Here is a 17723-nt window from a genome sequence, read left to right as displayed (position 1 = left end):
GATGCAGGAGCTGGCTCCTCCATGGCCTCCCCGGCCCACCGCCCTTGCCTCTCCATCGGACTTATCGCTCGTCACAGGATGTTTACAATAATTTTTAATTTGTGCAATTATTAATCACTTTTCTATCTCCCTCATTTGCATAATAATTAGTCATCTCACTGTTTGGCATGCCTGTGAATGACAGTGTTTTAAATTGAATTAAGATTTTAATATTCTATTTTCCTGCTTTCTTCCCCTCCACACGCTAATCAAAGTCAGATTTGGCAGCCAGAGGGAGGGTACGGAGGAGGTTGGCAGGCACTGGACTTGGCCCGTTCTGTGCTCCTGAGAACCGTGCTGAGACCAGGGCCTGTGGAGAAGGTAACAAGCAATCACCCTTACTCAAAGCTGAGGCGGAAGGGGTTAAGCCAGCCGTAGCTAATTGAGCAGTGGTAATGAGTGAGGAGTGGGTAGGGGCAGCCAAGGAGGGAGGAGGGTCACAGGCTCAGCGGCACCCCGAGAGCAAGAAAAGTGCTTTTCATTTATTTTCTTTTCCCAAATAGGCTGCTTTTTGTAAGAGAACACTAGAGGGGACATTATAGGCCAGCCATTGATCCCCGGTTAGACTAGGTTAACTTTGATGGCTCTGAGTCCCGCGGGTAGGGAAGCAGGCTGGAGCAGCCTAAAATGCCATTCATTGCCTCTCTTTCAACGTGCAAGACAATTCTCTGGGGCTGACTCCGGTTCTTCTCCCTGCTTCTCCACACACCAGCAGGTCCTCTGCCCAAGTTGGGTGCCTCATGGGTGAGGAACAGGGAGTAAGGGATTTCCGATGACAAGGGACAGCAGAGGGGCCACATGTCCCCTAAATTAGAAGCAGCTGTGATCACTTTCTACAGATCACTTTCTGACCCTAGATCCTTCTTCTAATCACACCAGGAATTCAGCCTCAGCCTGGAGGAGGGCCTGTTCTATCGTTGCTTCCCTTTGGATTGCCTTTCCTGTTGCCATGGTGATCCCTAGGCTACCAAGGATACCCATTGCTGCTCCAGAATTCTCTGCTTGAGCAGAGCAGCTCTCCCGTCAGCCTGGTTAGAACACCTTTCTTTTTACTATGATATGCTCAAGCTCTGTAAAACCCAACACCAGTTTGTCCAGACAGGTGAGTCAGGATGGACAATGGCTCCCAGAGATGGGCTCTGGACAAACATTATGAAGTCAGGCCATCCATCACAGCCAAGGGGCTGGGAACCACACATCAGCACAGCCACCAGGCTCTTCCCCACACCAGACAAGGGCTTTCAACTCTGCACATGAGGACCGAAATCAGGAAAGTCCCCCCAGGAGGGAAAGAGGAAAAGGGATCTCGCCAGAAGGAAGGCTAGGTAGGAAGAGTTTGACAACACCCTTCTCCTCCAAGTGACTCTGAAGCCCCTACCTACAGTGGGCCAGGTCAGGCAGAGGGGGCGGCCTTCTTGGGATCCACTTCAGCTCAGGATATCTTCCCTCTTACTAATTCCTGCTGATACACAAGGAAGGCACTGGCCTCAGACTTGGTCGATCTAGGAGCCCACACACCTAGTGTCTGCCTGAAGGGACAGCAATAAGAGCCATCAGGATTTAAGAAAGGCACAGCCCAATCCAGAATGGACAGGGTAGCCAGCAATGGTGGCGCACGACTTTAATCCCAGCACTTGGGAGGCAGAGGCAGGTGGATTTCTGAGTTCGAGGCCAGCCTGGTCTACAGAGTGAGTTCCAGGACAGCCAGGGCTACACAGAGAAACCCTGTCTCGGAAAACAAAAACAAAAAAACAGAATGGACAGGGAAGCAGTGAGAAGCCAGGCCTGGGACTGTGATCTGTTGTCCCCAGGCCAAGCTAGAGAAAGCACTCAGCCTCATAGCCCCAGACAGACTACAGGAAGCCAGAGCATCACTTGGGGTTATCAGTACTAAGGAAAACCCAGATTTGTATATAATCAACTCTAACCAGTTTCAGTAGCCCTGTTTCTGTATCCTTACACCCTGGAATGAGAAAGAAAGGAGCTTTTAGAAGTAGTAAGGCCCATGGCTAGTGCTACAGCAGCCTCTGCTGGCAACCTCTGCCTTCCACACCGTGCCAGGAGCCCTGCATCCCAGTTGTTTGGAATGGTCCTGTTGACTTCTGGTTCTCAGCGTCACTATTAATGCTGAGAACTCATCCTCAGAAGTACCACAGTTCACACGTGATTTCAGTAGCCTTCAGTCACAAGTTCCAGGTCCCAGAAAGCCTTCAAGAATATATAGAGAACTAGGTGGCATGCTAAGATCTCTGATCCCAGAGGCAAAGCATCTCTCTCAGCAGACCACAGGAGTGAATAATTTAGAGTCCTCTCTCCTGGGCTAGGACTAAGGCTTTTGACAGTCCCACCATGGAGAAGATGGAAAGCAGGTGTGTGTTGAGTAGGAGGGAGGACCTTAGCCGAAGAGGGTAGAAGGGATGAGACAGATCCAGAGGGTAGGGAGTGCCAAGGGCATGACACGCTATGGATGCATGTGTCCAGCAGATGGCAACATAGAGCAGTCTGCATCAGCCTGTGGAAGGGACCTGCCTGAGCCAGGAAAGGCTTTCTGATGTCCTGCAGTCTCTCTCTCTCTCTCTCTCTCTCTCTCTCTCTCTCTCTCTCTCTCTCTCTCTCTCTCTCTCTCTCTGTTTCTGCTCTTGGTCCATTCCCCCCCCAGATGAGTCCTTAGGCTAAACTACAAAATCACTAAAGAATACATTTCATAAGCCCTGTCTGTACCTACCCTCTCCAGGAGAGGAAAAGTAGAAGAGAAGCCAGGCCTATTAGCTCCAAGAGAGTTGGATACCTGAAGCCCTCTGTCCTTTACCAGTGCCTGGGTGATGCAAAGCTCTGAGGGAACCCTTTTTCAAGGATTCTGAGTACAGAGGTGAAGAGACCGGTGTGCTCTGGGGGAACATCTCCATGTTCTGTCATTCAGAGATAGGCATGTATAGCGGCAGCATGGTGATGGGTAATATCCACTTAACATCAGGATCTGCAGAATCTGAGGAGCTAGGAGCAGCAGCCATGGCTGCCATTTCATAGAGCTCTGTCAAGCAGAGAGAACCTGAGCTGCTACTGACAGGTCTCCGGCGTCTCCTCCTTCTGAGTCCCCTTCAAGCAAAACAGGGGCCAGACTAGGACAAGTCCCAGAAGGCACACCCTGCCTACACAAGCATATTACTATCACAAGCTTGGGTTGCTGTCCCAGGGCCCCAGTCCCAGACCACCTAGTTCACTATCTGTCCAAGACTTCCTAGACATGTGGATAAAGAAAATTTGGAGTCTTATGTTCCCTAGGCAGAAGGGGATTTTTCAGAAAAGGAAGAATAAAGATCTCCAAATCCCAGGAAGATGTGATGCCTTCAAAGATGTTCAGTCCACATCGACACTTCATTCATGAACTAGTCACTAAGTCTTCAAGTTCACACTTGGTTAGTTGCTTGGTTAGTTGCTTGGTCGGTTGGTTAATTTTGCTTTGTACTGAAGGTTGGCCTCAAATTCACTATGTTAGCCCCAGCTGGCCTCAAACTCCCAATAATCCTCCTGACTCAGCCTCCCAAATTGCAGAGATTAGCACAGGCTACCACACCCAGGTTGCAAGCTCATTCTTGATCGCCCAGTTCTTACCTCCAGAGAAATCTTACGCTAGCCTCCGGATGAATTCAACAAATATTAAATGTCTTGTATGGGCCAGGCTCTGTTCTGGTTGCTGAAGATTGTGGCCTCTGGTTTTAATAAACTCTTAAGTCCACAGGTGAAGGAAAACATGAGGTTCACTGTACGACAGAGCCCTCTACCAGAGTTGGGAACATAACTCATCATGAGAGTAAGCCCCTGGTGCCACCATGTCAGCAGCAAGAGACGGGAAGAATTCGCAGGAAGGGAGTGACATTGAGCAGGGCACCAAAAGCTAAGAGCGGGAGGATTGGGGGAAGTAGAGGCCTGGAAGTGATGCTCATTCAGGGTATGTGTGGTCCAGGGAGTGTCAGGAGAAGGTAGAGAAGTCCCATGGGCTGTGAAGGTTCTCCAGAAAAGGCTGAGCATGCCGGGCCTTACATGAAGGCTTTTCCCAGAACCTGCTTCCAGCAAGTCATTCCTAACCATGGCCTTCTCTCTGGTGTCAGCGCTCCTGCTTCTCCCTCCCCGTTCTCACAAAAAGCCACAGACTCCCTGCCTCTGGGCCTGCCAAAGCTACTTCATAAATATCTGATTGGACAGTTCCATGTGCTAATATGGCAGTTATGTGACCCAGTACATGGGACCATCAGTTAGCCTAGCCAATGAGAACCCTTCTAATGAGATGGAGAGCAAAAGATCTGTGTGCATCCTGGCCTCCTCCCACCCACATTTCCCACCCAGCTGGTTATGAACCCAAGGGCCCCACAATCCCCAAACAGGATAAATGTTATCTTCAGAGTCCCTTGAAGCTCAGGAAAGACTCAATCAGATCCTATGATGGAAACATTGCAAATTTCTTAAGTAGAACTGGGTGACTGGACCCCTCTGTAGCTGTGACAAACTGGACATTACCTAGTGGCCCAGGTGGCTGCTTGAGTGGTGACTTTGTCACACTTTCACAAGGAGGATCCAAACTGTGACTCAAGCTAAGTGCTGGCCAGGCATGATGGCTTCTGCCTGTAATCTTAGCACATTCTCGGTGGAGGCAAGAGGGTCAGGGGTTCAAGATTGTTCTTGGCTACATAGCAAGTTCAACGCCATAGAAAGAAAGGCACCTGTGCCCAGGCCTGACAATCTGAATTTCATGCCTGGGATCCACATGGTGGAAGAATAGAGCTGATTCCCATAGCTGTTCTCTCATATACTTTCACACACACACACACACACACACACACACACACACACACATCATAAAAGTTTGCTTTAAAAGCATTGATGAACTTAGGGGTAGCAGATATACCCCAGCAGATAGCGCATTTGCTTTAAAGGGCTGACTATCATAATTTGATCCCTGGAGCCCACATGATGAAAGAAGGAGAAAACCAACTCAACAAGGCTGTCCCTCAGCCTCCACACATAGGCTGTGGCATGCATGTTCTACATCATACACACATGAACAATAATGATAAAATTTAAATTTTAAAAAGTACTGATTAAACTCTGACACTGTGGGAGGTAACCAGACCACACTCCGACCACGGCCCCCTGAGCTTGCAGACATTCTGGCTCACAGAAGCGTTAGCTCAGCTGGAAAATTCTACTAAAAAAAAGAGTCTGTTTTTATAAGCCTTGGGATGGATAATTCAGACAAATGGTGAAGCCATGGGGAAAGACAGTTGAAAATGGCTAGTATTGCTCCAGAATGGAATATACATTTGTCCCAAGAGGGGTGGCAGAGAGGGAAGTGTCCAAATGTGGGGGAGTGGCACTTAACAGAGACAGTTCTGGAATTGGTGCGGGGACTCATGGCTGCAGTGTGTAATTGACACTGCGAGTCCACGCACCAGGGTGGGACACTTTGAGCTAGTAAAGGACAACAAATGTCTTCGAGTTGCTGGGTAGGAAGGCTGAATGAAGAGCAAGTCACCTTCCAGACTCAGGGTCCTATTTTGTGATTGCAGGTTCTGAAAAGCAGCCAGGTACTGGCAAACCAGCGCAACTGGAAGAATGCAGCTCAACCCTCTGACTCAAGAAGCTTGGTGGGTGTGCAGGGCTGGGCGGACTGGAAGTAAGGACAGGAAAGACATCTGAGGGGTCAGAGCTTGGCTATGCTGTACACCCTCTCAGACAGACAGACACACACACACACACACACACACACACACATGACAGTCACATACACACACATGCATGCATACTTCACTGAGCGCGCGCGCGCACACACACACACACACACACACACATGCCTATGGCTCTGTGCATACGTATATCGAACTACGACTCACTGTATAGTCAGTCACATGCATACACAGTGGAAACTCACAGTTAGACCTGAGATGAGTGGCAGAGGTGAGGCCTGATTATTCCCACAGTCACCCATTCCCCTAGATGCTGGTCAGAACAGGCTATTGTTGGGGACACAGCTGTCTCCTGTCCCTCTCCTGAAGCCAGTACAGTGGTCTTAACATATAGAGAAGTTCCACGGCAGCCTACGACACTGAACCTCAGAGCTGATGTCTGTGTATCACTCAAGAGCTGGAGAACAGAGGACAAAGTGAGCAGACACAGTGGGTCACAGCCTTCCCCTCAGCCATCTATGTATGCTCTGTGACTGTGGGTGGCTGTCCTCTGGCCATCTCCCAGCCTGATATGCCACCTCTTCAACCCTTCTCTACCCCCAAAATTCCTTCCCCTCTCTAATGCTGGCAGAGGACACAGGTTTCTGTCCTGTTCCAACAGGCCTCACGTGACTAGGTCCCCACTACAGCTGCAGTTGCCCACACGCTGGCACCTAACAGCCTAAGGCTATTCTATCTGAGGATTCGCTCACTCTCATCCCTTCTGCCCACTCTACCTGACACACACCAATCAAAAATGCCCCCCCCCTTTTTTTTTTAACAGCTAAAGGCTGTCTGTCCTTTCTTTACCGGTCTTTCCTGAGCCTCAAACACTTGGCCTTCCACTTGGGTCTAATATCTGACCACAAAAAAAATCAGCTCACAGACCCATCCTTCCTTCCTGTCCCTGTGGAGCTACAGTGGCCTCATCAAGGTCCTGGGGTGTACATTTGTAACTTTGATGACAGCAAGCAGCAAAACCCTGATGCTCTCCTTTCTCTACGCCTTAGGAGACATGGACAACACCGTGCCTACTCCAGCGTCAATGAAAGGTTGTCTTGCTTGACTCTCCAGGAGCCCAGTGTCAGCCATCTCTACCGTAAGCCACCCACTCTCAACAGTCACAACATTCAAGGTCAAAAGAAAGAACCAAACCAATCCTGGAATGTCTGACTGTTTTTGCAGCTTGGGATGTAGCTCAGTTTTTAGAGCAATTTCCCAGCATGTATGAAGTGCTGGGTTACATTTGCTGGACAAACCAGGTCTGTAATCCCATCACTTGGGAGGTGGAGGCAGGAAGATAAGACACTCGAGGCTGTCTTTCACTATGAGGAGAGTTCTTGGCTAACCTTAGCTATATAAGGCGCTCTCAAAAGAAAAAGAAGGAAGGAAGGAAGGAAGGAAGGAAGGAAGGAAGGAAGGAAGGAAGGGAGAGAGAGATAGCAGGAAAAAGGAAAGAGAGAGGAAGAGAGGAAGGGAAGAAGGGAGGAGGAAGGGAAGTGGACAGACAGGAATAGAGGGAAGAAGGAAGGAAGGAATAAAGGAAGGAAGGAAGGAAGGAAGGAAGGAAGGAAGGAAGGAAGGAAGGAAGATAGATTTCCTTTGTCATGTGGCCCTAAATGCAGACAGCCAGCCCCATTCCATGCCAACCCTTCCACTCCAGTTCTCAGACTGATCTAGTCTCAAATAAATTAAAACTGGACCCATCTGGACATTGTTCCTCCCTCCCTCCCTCCCTCCCTCCCTCCCTCCCCCTCCCTCCCTCCCTCCCTCCCTTCCTTCCTTCCTCTCCCCTTGGAGGGTGGTGGATAGCAAAAAGCTGCCCATAGGTAAGAGGGCTGAGATGGTCCTCTGCTCTTTTCTCTACTCTAGAGATTCTCTCTCCTGGAGACAGAAGATCCTGCCTGCTTGATGACTCTTTATCCAGTTCCATCCAGCGAGAGTCCCTGGCTGTCCCCATGGGGCTTGAGGACAGTGCCTCTAGAGGTCAGGTAAAGTTAAGGACTCCAGTCAAGCCTCAACACGTGCCACCAAGGCAGCACTGTCCGGCAAGATCATAAACATTTTAAGAGAAGAGACTATCAAGCACTTACTCATGCCAAGCATGATACTAAGGCCTTAGTTCCCATCTCCTTGGGAACCCAGAAAGGGACATATTTTACTGATTTTGTAAGTAAGGACATTGTAGCGCAGACAAGTAACTTTCTAGGGGACACCGGCAAGTGTTTAGGAGACTTCCCTCCCCACCACACACATACACATATCCACACTCACATTCCCCTACTTAACCCAGTAATAACCCCTCTGACCGAGTGAACCTCCCAGCAGAAGCAGCAGCAGCACGGGGCTGTCCTTGAGGACCTGGAAGAGGAGGAAATCGCCCCGACAGACGTGAAATACCGGCTGCAGCTCCCCGAGGGGGCCCCATTACGAAGCAAGAGTTCCAGTGTACACAGCCAGGGCCACAAGCCTGGATGGATCCCACTCAGCAAAAGCCAGAGAGAATGGTCCAAGCCCTGGAAGATGGAGAATGTGACAACTCCTGGGGACAAGTACTCCCACTCAGGTAGGGCTTATGGGTGGGGATGAGGTGGAAGATGGTACTGAACATAAAGCCCTTGTTCCCAGACCCCTTGTTTAACCCTATGCAGGAGCATCTCTGTCCCTGTCAGATCCCAGTGGTGGGGCCACCAACCCAGTAGAGTGCAGCACAGAGCCTACGCTTGGTTCTTCCCACCTTCAGTACCCCTTCAGGCACTGCCTGGCTCAAGGTCAGCCAGGATCACTCTGGAGGGTGCCAGACTGTCTACCTTTCCTCCTTTGCCTTCCCTCCTTGTGTTTTGACTAGGCCTGATGGCAGCCCAGCCCCACAGCCCGGGCTTTTAAAATGAAGGGGCGGACTAAGGCTCAGATGTAGCTTAGTGGACAGATTGATTGCCTATCATACGTGAAGCCCTGGGTCCGAGCCCCATTATTGCATTGCCAAGGACCAGCCTTGGTTTGGAGAGGGGTTCTGAGAGAAGGGGTGTCTGGGAGTGGCAAAAATGACTCGAAGTCAAATTGTGGGTTGAAGCCAGTGGCCCATGCTCTGTGGGAGACTGTTTTCCAACCTGCTTTTTCTCTAGTCTGCTTTCTTCCTCTCTGATCTGCTTTCTCTGGAGATCTCTATTCTCTCTCTCTCTCTCTCTCTCTCTCTCTCTCTCTCTCTCTCTCTCTGCTGCTGCTGCTGCTGCTAAGGACAGTTCTTCAAGCAGTTATCTCTTACTATTCTAAAAAATTCTCTAGATATCTCCTCTCTTGCAAATCTTCAGCCCAGTCTTCTATTTTACATCCCAACCCAGTCATTTACACCAGGTTCCCTTTTGATTACCCTGTGAGCCAGCATCTCGTAACCCCAGCCCCTTACTTCTTAGGAGACAGCAAGCACTCATTTTCTTTTAACCTTGCAAGAGAATTCAGAGATCTGCCTGCCTCTGTTAAGCACAGACTAGCATGAACTAGTTGGGTGGGACCCCAGCCTGAAATCAACCTTTTCCACTACACTCAGACCTAAATTAGCTCTGTCCCAGGCTGACCTCGAACTCAGGAATGTCTGCCCTTGTAAGCACAAACCAAAAAATTTCCTGGGTGGAATCTCCTGCGATCACCACTCCCTAAATCTCTTTTTCTCCCTCTTAGTATCTTCTTTTCTGACAAGTTGGCTCACAGTGCAGCTGCTCCTGTTCCTTTAAATTCATGAAGCCCCTCATAGAATGTATAATTGCATCCTTATTTTTTTGAGAAATTATATATTTTTGAACCCAGCCTTAAGGGCTGTCCCGAAGGTCCCAGTGTTTACCATTTTGCTGACACTAGACACACCTTTGCCTCCTTTGGACTCGTGCTGTCTCTGGTTATCGCAGAGTCATTAATGTTAACAGGGAAGACAGTCCTGGCTGGAGGAAGGTAAAATATGTACGTTATTATACAAATAAGCCATATGTGCACAGCAGTCATCAACAATCATGGAGGCCCATGCCTGCTGGCCATGTCCCAGGGGCAGGAACCATGTCATTCTGTCCCCACCAGGGCCATGCCTGACTCGGCATTGCATAAAGCAGGCATGGTGACGCACACCTGTAATCCCAGCACTTGAGAGGTAGAAGAGGGAAGATCCCAAGTTCGAGTCCATCCTCAGCTACATACACAATACTTCCAGGTCACAACCAGGGCAGAAGAATAACACTAAGAGGACAACTGAGGCACTCGGAGTATGACAGCCAGGACCAGGACACCCAAGCCCTAGTGTGGAGTCAAGCCCTCTTCCCTGGTCTAGACAAGAGCAGTCAGGGAGTCATGTGAGTAGGTGGAGCTGAGACCAAACCCATGCCCGGGATGCAGGGCTGTGTGGGCAGGAGTAGGGGAAGGAGGGAACTATTTCCCAAGGCACGGGTGCTCTCCGACATTCACCATCTGTCATCTCAGAGAAACAACTGCTAAGTAGTAAAGCAGGAGTCTTAGGCTTCCCTCCAGTTCAAGTTTAACCTGACCTCTGACGTCACCTGAGATCTGAGCAAAGACACTGGTAGGGAAGTGAGGGTCCTAAATTCAAGGTCAGCCCTGTCCCCTGTGCATTCTTGGAAGACATAAGCTCCCCCCGCCCCATGCAAGCTAGAAAAGCCCAGGCTTACCAGTCTCACAGGAGTACAGAATATCTTTGACCTGCTACGGCCCTCTATGGCCCCAGACGGTCCTTTACCTCATCCCTATTCAGTTAGGAAGCCCAACTTGAACCCAGAGACACTACCATGTGCCTTGCAAACGTTCCACAGCTGTAGATTGAAGAAATGATGTCCACCTTAAAGTGACCTAGTCAAGAGCCTAATGACAAAAGAAGCTACAAACTTCCAAGCTCCCTTTTTCCCAACTCCCCCAGTCTCAAGCTGCGGCCCCTTAGCTACTTGCTGGGGGTCGGGGGAGGTAGTATGCTCCCTGTGGTCCTATCCCATGGCAGCAAATGACTCGACTTCTCTGCTAAATCACAGCATGATAACGGAGAAATATGAAAAAGGAACATAAAATAAATTGAATTTTTTCTCTCTAGAGAAGCAATAAAGAAATTTTTTAACTTGAAAGTACCTAAAAACATATTGTTTTATTTAGGCAGACCCACAAACAGAAGGTGAGGAGGCAAATCCATGTCACAGGCCCTTCTGTTTAGGTCACCTGGGTTGGCTCAGGGGGAGGGAGAGGTCATCACCAGTAGAATCTTTTGTTCTCTATGCAGCCAATCCACCCAGCAAGTGTCGAGGGAGAGGGAACTGGTACCTGGTTGGTCCATGACCCACACACATCAGGAGATGAGCCAGAAAAAGCATGGGATAGCCTTTGTGGGGACAAAGAGAACCACCAAGTTTAATGAAGCTACAACAGCCAGGGTAAAGTGCTCAAGCTTTCCTGTCAAGAGGTAACCAGGGCTGGGGCTCCAATGGCAGAGTGCTTACTTAGCAAGCATCAAGCTCTAGGTTCAATTTCCAGTACTATAAAAACTGGGCATAGTGGTGCATGTCTGTGGTCTCAGCACTTTGACCGTGGAAGCAGGAGGGTCGGAAATTCAGAGTCATCCTTGGCTACATATTGGCTTGCTTAAGCTACAAGATACTATTGGGTTTTGTTTGTTTTGTTTTGTGTGTGTGTGTGTGTGTGTGTGTGTGTGTGTGTGTGTGTGTGTGTGTGTGTTTTAAAGCCAGGTGGTGATAGTATACCTCTTTAATCCCAGAATTTGGCAGGCAGATCTCTGTGAGTTTGACACCAGCCTGTCTACAGAGCGTATACCAGGACAGCCAGGGCTACACAGAGATACCCTGTCTGGGAGGGGTAGGGTCCTAACTCCTCCTTCAGGGGAAAGAGAACAATGGGGCCTGCCACCACTTTGATTACCCTGGGAAATGCGGAAATACATTTCTGGCTTTCTCTGGTCCACAACCACTCCACACTGCCCAGCTGACAAGTGCACTGAAAAGCTGTCACTCTTTCCCAGATGTCCTGTCTGCCACCTCTCAAGCTCCCGGAGAAAAAAGTGAAGAGTAGGTGTCCCCCCAACACATCTGGGATCTTCCAAGGCAGATTACAATCCGAACTGACCAGCAAGCATTTCTTCCAAGACTGGAGAGCTCCAGCCCAAGGGCACGTTGGAAGCAATGAAAAGCTCCTGGTAGGAACCGCAAAGCAGTTGAAGTTAATCTTTTTAAAAAAAATAAATTTTTTTGTATTATTATTTTATTTTATATGCATGGGTATTTTGCCTGCATGTGTGTCTGTGCAACGTGTGCCTGGTGCCTGTGGAGACGAGGCCTCAAATCACTTGGAACTGGAGTGACATTTGTGAGCTGGCAGCCAGTGCTCTTAACCACTGAACCATCTCTCTAGACCATCACCAGGTAGAGGTGGCTTTACCAACTGAGCTAATATCTCACTTGCCAGCAGCTAATATCTCAATTGTGAACAAGACTATCTCCTAACCCTGCTTACTAAACACTAGAGAGCCCATTTTTATATCTATTTATTATTATTATTATTATTATTATTATTATTATTATTATTACTACACATGTGTATGTATCTATGTGTCTGTGTCTGTGTGGGAATATGTACATTTGAATGCAGGTGACCTCAGAGGCCAGAGATGTCTGATCCCAGGAGCCGGAGTTGGATGGTTTGTAAGCTGTTCAGTGTGGGTGTTGGGACTCAAGCTCATGTCCTCTGTAAAGACACAACTGCTCCTAACCACTGAGCATCTGTCCAGCCTAGAGATCCCATTTTTACCTGGGGCAGAATAAGATCCTTGAGGTTCCTTAACTAACAAATGGGCTCAGACTGTGATGCAGAAGAGGGGAGTTAGTCCTTTATCAGCTGACTCTGTCCCTGGGTTCACAGGCACCATTTGAGGATCAAGTCAACACGAAGGTCACCTACATGCCCTTGTTTTCTGAAAGAGTGAAGTTTGTAAGCCCCAAAACAGTTGCATCAAACCTGAGACAAACACATTCTCAACTGAATAAGAAAAACCAACCAGGTATGAGGGTGAGGCCCAGTCATCCCCAGGGATAGTAGCTTAGGGACTCAGCTCCATCTTGGACCTATAATCTCTCTGCCTGCTTTCCCAGGTCAGCTTCAGAATTTGGCCTCCCAAAAAGAACATCTGGAGGGAAGGACTGCCTGAATAAATTCTTGGAAATCACAACAGAAGCCTGCAAGCTCAACTCCGCTGAGGCAGACCTGCTGTAAGTTCTAGGCCAGCATGGGCCATAGTGTGAGACCCTGTCACACAGACAAATCCCAGGCATGATGGGATACAACTGTAATTACAGCACTTGGGAGGCGGAGGCAGGAGGATTCCTGTACTGCTTACAGAGTTTGAAGATAGCCTGGGCTACATAAAACCCTGGAGAGAGAGAGAGAAAGAGAGAGAGAGAGAGAGAGAGAGAGAGAGAGAGAGAGAGAGAGAGAGAGAGAGAGAGAGAGAGAGAGAGAGAAGGGGGGAGGGAGGAAGGGAGGCAAGCAAACAAACACAAGGTCTTTAACTACCTTATTCTAGACTCAGCTTTCAGAGCAGCTGCTGCACTGGTGCAATGTCTTGGAATGCTAGCAGAAGAAGGTTGAGTTGTTTCTTTGAGGAGGAATGCTGTTCCATTGTCCCAGAAGAACAGTTGTGTTCCAGAAGACCTGAAAAGAAAGGTCAGTAATGTTTGTAATCAGTGAGGCAGTGGCAAAGCACCCAGGCTTTGCCAGTTGGCCCTCCCCATGGGTTCCACTCTGCTCAAGCCACTAGAGAGGCTGCTCCTGTTCTGTTTTTCTTTTTAAACCGAGGTGTAAACATCCACACACCATAACCCTTTTAACACGTACAGCTTGGTGGTTCATTGCTTAAATCCGTGTGGGAGTGGTACCCACTTATAATTCCAGTGTTTGGAAGGCTGAGGCAGGAAGATTACTGTGATTCCAAGCCCAGCCTGGGAATCTACATAGTGAAACCGTCTCAAACAAAACAAAAATAAATAAATAAATAAATAAATAAATAAATAAATAAATAAAAAAGCCAAAACCTGAGCGTAGAGAAGGCACAAGATAAAGTAGAGGACAAAGGTATTAATTTTATTAAAAGGAAAAAACAGTGGGGAAAGGGGGCTTCGGGGTGAAGGCGCTTGGCTGCACAAGCCTGGTGATCTGAGTTTAAGCCCTGCAATCCATGGTGGAAGAAGAGCCCTGACTTCCCAAAATTGTCCTCTGATCTCCACATAAATGCATGGCATGCCATACCTGCATTCACACACACACATACACACACAAACACAATCACAGGATAACAATAAACTTTTTTAAAAATATCTTCTAGGCACAGACAGAAAGGTCCCCCAAACCCAAGAAAGATTCTGATCAAAATCTAATTACTAGGAGACTATATTGAAACTATGCTCTTAGGTGTGGTTGTAAAGTCAAGGTACAGAGAGTGAATTTAGCCTCCTTACTCTTGGAACTGTGCAAACCCCGGCTCTCCTTTTATTTTCATAGGCCTAGCTTTCCTGCAACTCACTATGTAAACTAGACAGGCCTCAAACTCACAGAGATCCATCTGCTTCTGCCTTGCAAGTACTGGGATTAAAGGTGTGCACCACTACAACCCAAAATTTTGAAGTTTATGCAGACCACGGCACTGCTAGCCTCAATTGAGAAAAAGCATGCCATACTGTCCTCTAGTGACCAGCCTAGAGAATGTCAGCCAGCTGCAAGCAAGGCCGACTGTGGTCTCTGGCATTCTCCTAAGGCAGAGAAGCAGTATACATCTTAAGGTCAACAGACGCAGAGCCCACCCAGAACAGTCTTTATTCTCTTCCTACACTTCAATCTCTGCTTGAAAACATAACAAACCCCTAGAAACTGTGAAGCCCTTAAAACTGCAGTTATAACATGAACCTGTACCTCGAGAAGCCCCTGTACAGAAAGCCTGTGACATTGGGCTAGGAGTTGAATGTGCTCACCTCCGCCTGTGTCCAAGGAAAGGGGCTGGGCTGGCGGCCTGAGGATTCCTCCTGGAGTCCCTTGGAGGCATTTTAACACCTCTTAAAACTATTTTTTAAATTATACCTCTATTTCCTTGTTGTGTGTGGGCACGTGGGGTGCATGCCATGTTGGAGGTCCATCCGAGGACAACTTTCAGGAGTTCTTTCCCTCTACCATGTGGAACTGGGGGATCGAACTCTGGTCATCTGACTTGGCAGCGAGTCCCTTTTTCATCTTCCTGGTCCTAGAGGTCTTTTGTTTGGGGTGGGGTGGGGGAAGCAGAGGGTAATTTTACACTTAAAGATATTTGTAGAGACAGCATAATGTGTTCCTTCCTCTTAGCTTGACATCTTAAGAAACTAAAGGACATCAGAAAACTGGGAGACAGAACACTAGTAATTTGTATGAACTAAAAAAAAACTAAATTTACCATTAGATTTTCCATTAATAATCTGTTTTGGCTGTTCTTTGTTTTTTTTGTTTTTTTAAAGACAGGGTTTCATGTAGCACTAGGCTGACCCCCAAGTCCAAGAAAACCTTGAACTTCAGAGCCTCCTGCCTATTCCTCTCAAGTGATGAGCATACAGCCACATCTAGTTTCTGTGGTGCTGGGGATTGAATATAGGGCACTCTAGCAAGGGAGCTACATCTCTAGCCCCTCGGCTTCTCAGAGGACAAAATGAGCAAGAGTTGTGTAGAGTACAAACCAGCAGCTCTGGTCCCAGTGGCCACAGTCTAACTTGTAGAATATTTTCATCTCATAAATATTGATTATATACATAATCATTTTCTTTTTCTTTCCTCCTCTTCCTCCTCTTCTTCTTCCTCTTTCTCCTCCTTGACCCTCCTAAATAACACTGTACCAGGCTGCTGGCTGTGGGGATTTATAGGTATAATCTTCTTACAGAAGTAACGGAAGCCCAAGGACAACACAGCCACTGTGAGAAGCCTGTGCTGACTTCCCATGGGAGCCAGGGTGGGGAGGGGCCCTCATTTATTCCCTGGAGATAGAGCACTGACTTGGTTTTTTTTGAGACAGTAGCCTAAATTGGCCTTGAAACCCCCCATCTTCCTGCCTGTCTCCCAAATTCTGGAATTACAAACATGTCACCATGGCCTGGCTTCTGTCTTCATTGTTCTTTTTTTAAATTACCTTTGTGTTTGTGAGCATGCACACATGTGAGTGTGTAAAGGCTCCTTCCACCATGTGGGTCCCAGGGAACAAACTCAGGCTATTTCACTGGCCCCAACTTTAAAAAAGAAAATTCCACCATAGGAATTCATATCTTTACCAGCTTCCTTGGCAGTAAGTAGTACCTGCGGGCTGGAGAGATGGCTCAGCAGTCAAGAGCACTGATTGCTCTTCCAGAGGTCCTGAGTTCAATTCCAAGCAACCATACTAGTGGCTCACAACCTTATAGATAAATACATGAAAAATGGGCGAAGTCTCTTAATGAACATGAAGATATATAAAGATGGTCAGCAGCAGCATCCATTATGGAAATTAGTATCACACAGTACCTTCCATCTACCAGAATAGCTGTAGTAAAAACAGGTAGTACAGACAAGGTTGCAGAGAAGCCAAAACTCTCATATACTCTTGGGAAGAGACCTGGCGCTTACTCAACAAGTCAAAACATAGAGTTCCATATGACTTGATGACCCTACTCCCAAGTCTGTATATGCATACACACACACACACACACACACACACACACACACACACACACACACGAAAATAAAAGCATCCACCCAAAACCTTGTATACCAATTATTCATAGCAGCGTATTCATAACAATCAAGAGTGGAAACATTTGTATCCACCAAATCATGAATAAAAGGTGTGTGATGAACACACACGGAACCACTCAGTCAAAAAGGAGAGGCACACATCGAACTTGGATACATGTGACATGAAAGGAGGCAGACACGGAAGGCCACAGATTAGGTGACACGTGTACTCACATTCACGCTACATAAGTCTCAAGGCACCAAATCTTTCTTGGGAGAAACTGGGTGGGCCAGGGGTTGCCCAGGGCAGAGATAGTGAGGGAAATGACCAGAAATGGACACAAGTTTCTGGTATCCACAATATTTCAAATTCACATGCTGACGGCTACACCTCCCCATGATGTATCAAAGCCCACTGATTCTATGCGAAAGGACCATAAACTGATTTAACCTAATAAAGTTATGGATTTGTTATGTTTTTAAGAAAATAGAAAACATCTATTATCATAGCTTTTATGAGTCACAGAGCTTAAACTAGTAGTTTTACTCCTGGAGGCTTGTGTCCAGTTACAGATGAGGGCTGTAGGCACCTAACTGGCTTCTGCTTGCTGCTGCCCTGGGAAAAGCCTCAGTCTTCTCCACATGACTCCCTGGAGGGCTGGAGTGTTCAATGGGGGAGATCTTTTTTCACACCAAGCCATCCAAGAAAGGGCAGAGTGTATGTCTTTCACGACTGTTCAGAAGTCACATGGTTCTGACATATATTAGTCATGACACAAGCCAGCTCTATTCACTCCGACAGGGGACTACCCAAGGGCTTGAGTGCCAGAGAGCAGGGACCCAGAGGGCCACTGGAAGCTGCCTACCACACTTGACGCTAATGAGGAGAACACTAACAGCTAAGGACAGTCACTATATGCCAGGCATGAGGCGGGCACTCTTCTAGTTCACAGAGTCAGCTAAGGCTCAGAGAAGTTAAACAGCTCACAGGTCACATTAGCAGTTTTTAGCAGCCCACGCCAGTGCCCCCTTCTCAACGACACACAGTACTGCTTCCCAGTCTTACTTCCCACATGTCCTGCGTCCCTCAACAGACACCAGCTGTTTCCCTCCCCCACGAGAGCTGGTTTTGCCACACTAATAGCTGCAGAATAGAAAATGTTTGTATTTGCATTCAGTTAACTGGGAGTGGGA

General features: G+C 47.9%; 1 protein-coding gene across 2 annotated transcripts; it reads left to right on the top strand.

Annotated features, from left to right (window-relative positions):
• Positions 1-1039: 1039 nt before the first annotated feature.
• On the top strand, positions 1040-15920 carry LOC143438869 (uncharacterized). 2 transcript variants are annotated; one of them, XM_076924541.1, is made up of 12 exons: positions 1040-1141; positions 5604-5681; positions 6770-6858; positions 7632-7750; positions 8088-8325; positions 9958-10096; positions 11026-11176; positions 11779-11952; positions 12675-12813; positions 12905-13021; positions 13336-13475; positions 15665-15919. In XM_076924541.1, exons 2-10 carry the CDS (start codon positions 5650-5652, stop codon positions 12958-12960), a joined length of 1137 nt encoding a protein of 378 aa, XP_076780656.1. In that variant the 5' UTR covers positions 1040-1141; positions 5604-5649; the 3' UTR covers positions 12961-13021; positions 13336-13475; positions 15665-15919. The 2 variants fall into 2 exon arrangements, with proteins under 2 accessions (XP_076780656.1, XP_076780655.1); XM_076924540.1 differs by lacking the exon at positions 1040-1141 and adding an exon at positions 1264-1364 and having other exon boundaries at positions 15665-15920.
• The last annotated feature ends 1803 nt before the right edge of the window (positions 15921-17723 follow it).

The sequence above is a fragment of the Arvicanthis niloticus genome, chromosome 26 (assembly GCF_011762505.2).
Source record: "Arvicanthis niloticus isolate mArvNil1 chromosome 26, mArvNil1.pat.X, whole genome shotgun sequence".
Taxonomy (NCBI): domain Eukaryota; kingdom Metazoa; phylum Chordata; class Mammalia; order Rodentia; family Muridae; genus Arvicanthis; species Arvicanthis niloticus.
Note: the sequence above shows the minus strand (reverse complement) of the source record. Positions and strands in the feature narration are given on the sequence as shown.

Coding starts and splice junctions, on each gene's coding strand:
- LOC143438869 (XM_076924540.1), top strand. CDS start 5,650: ATGCAGCTCAACCCTCTGACTCAAGAAGCTTG. Junction 5,682..6,769: donor CCTCTGACTCAAGAAGCTTG/GTGGGTGTGCAG, acceptor TCTACGCCTTAG/GAGACATGGACAACACCGTG. Junction 7,751..8,087: donor ACAGTGCCTCTAGAGGTCAG/GTAAAGTTAAGG, acceptor ACCTCCCAGCAG/AAGCAGCAGCAGCACGGGGC.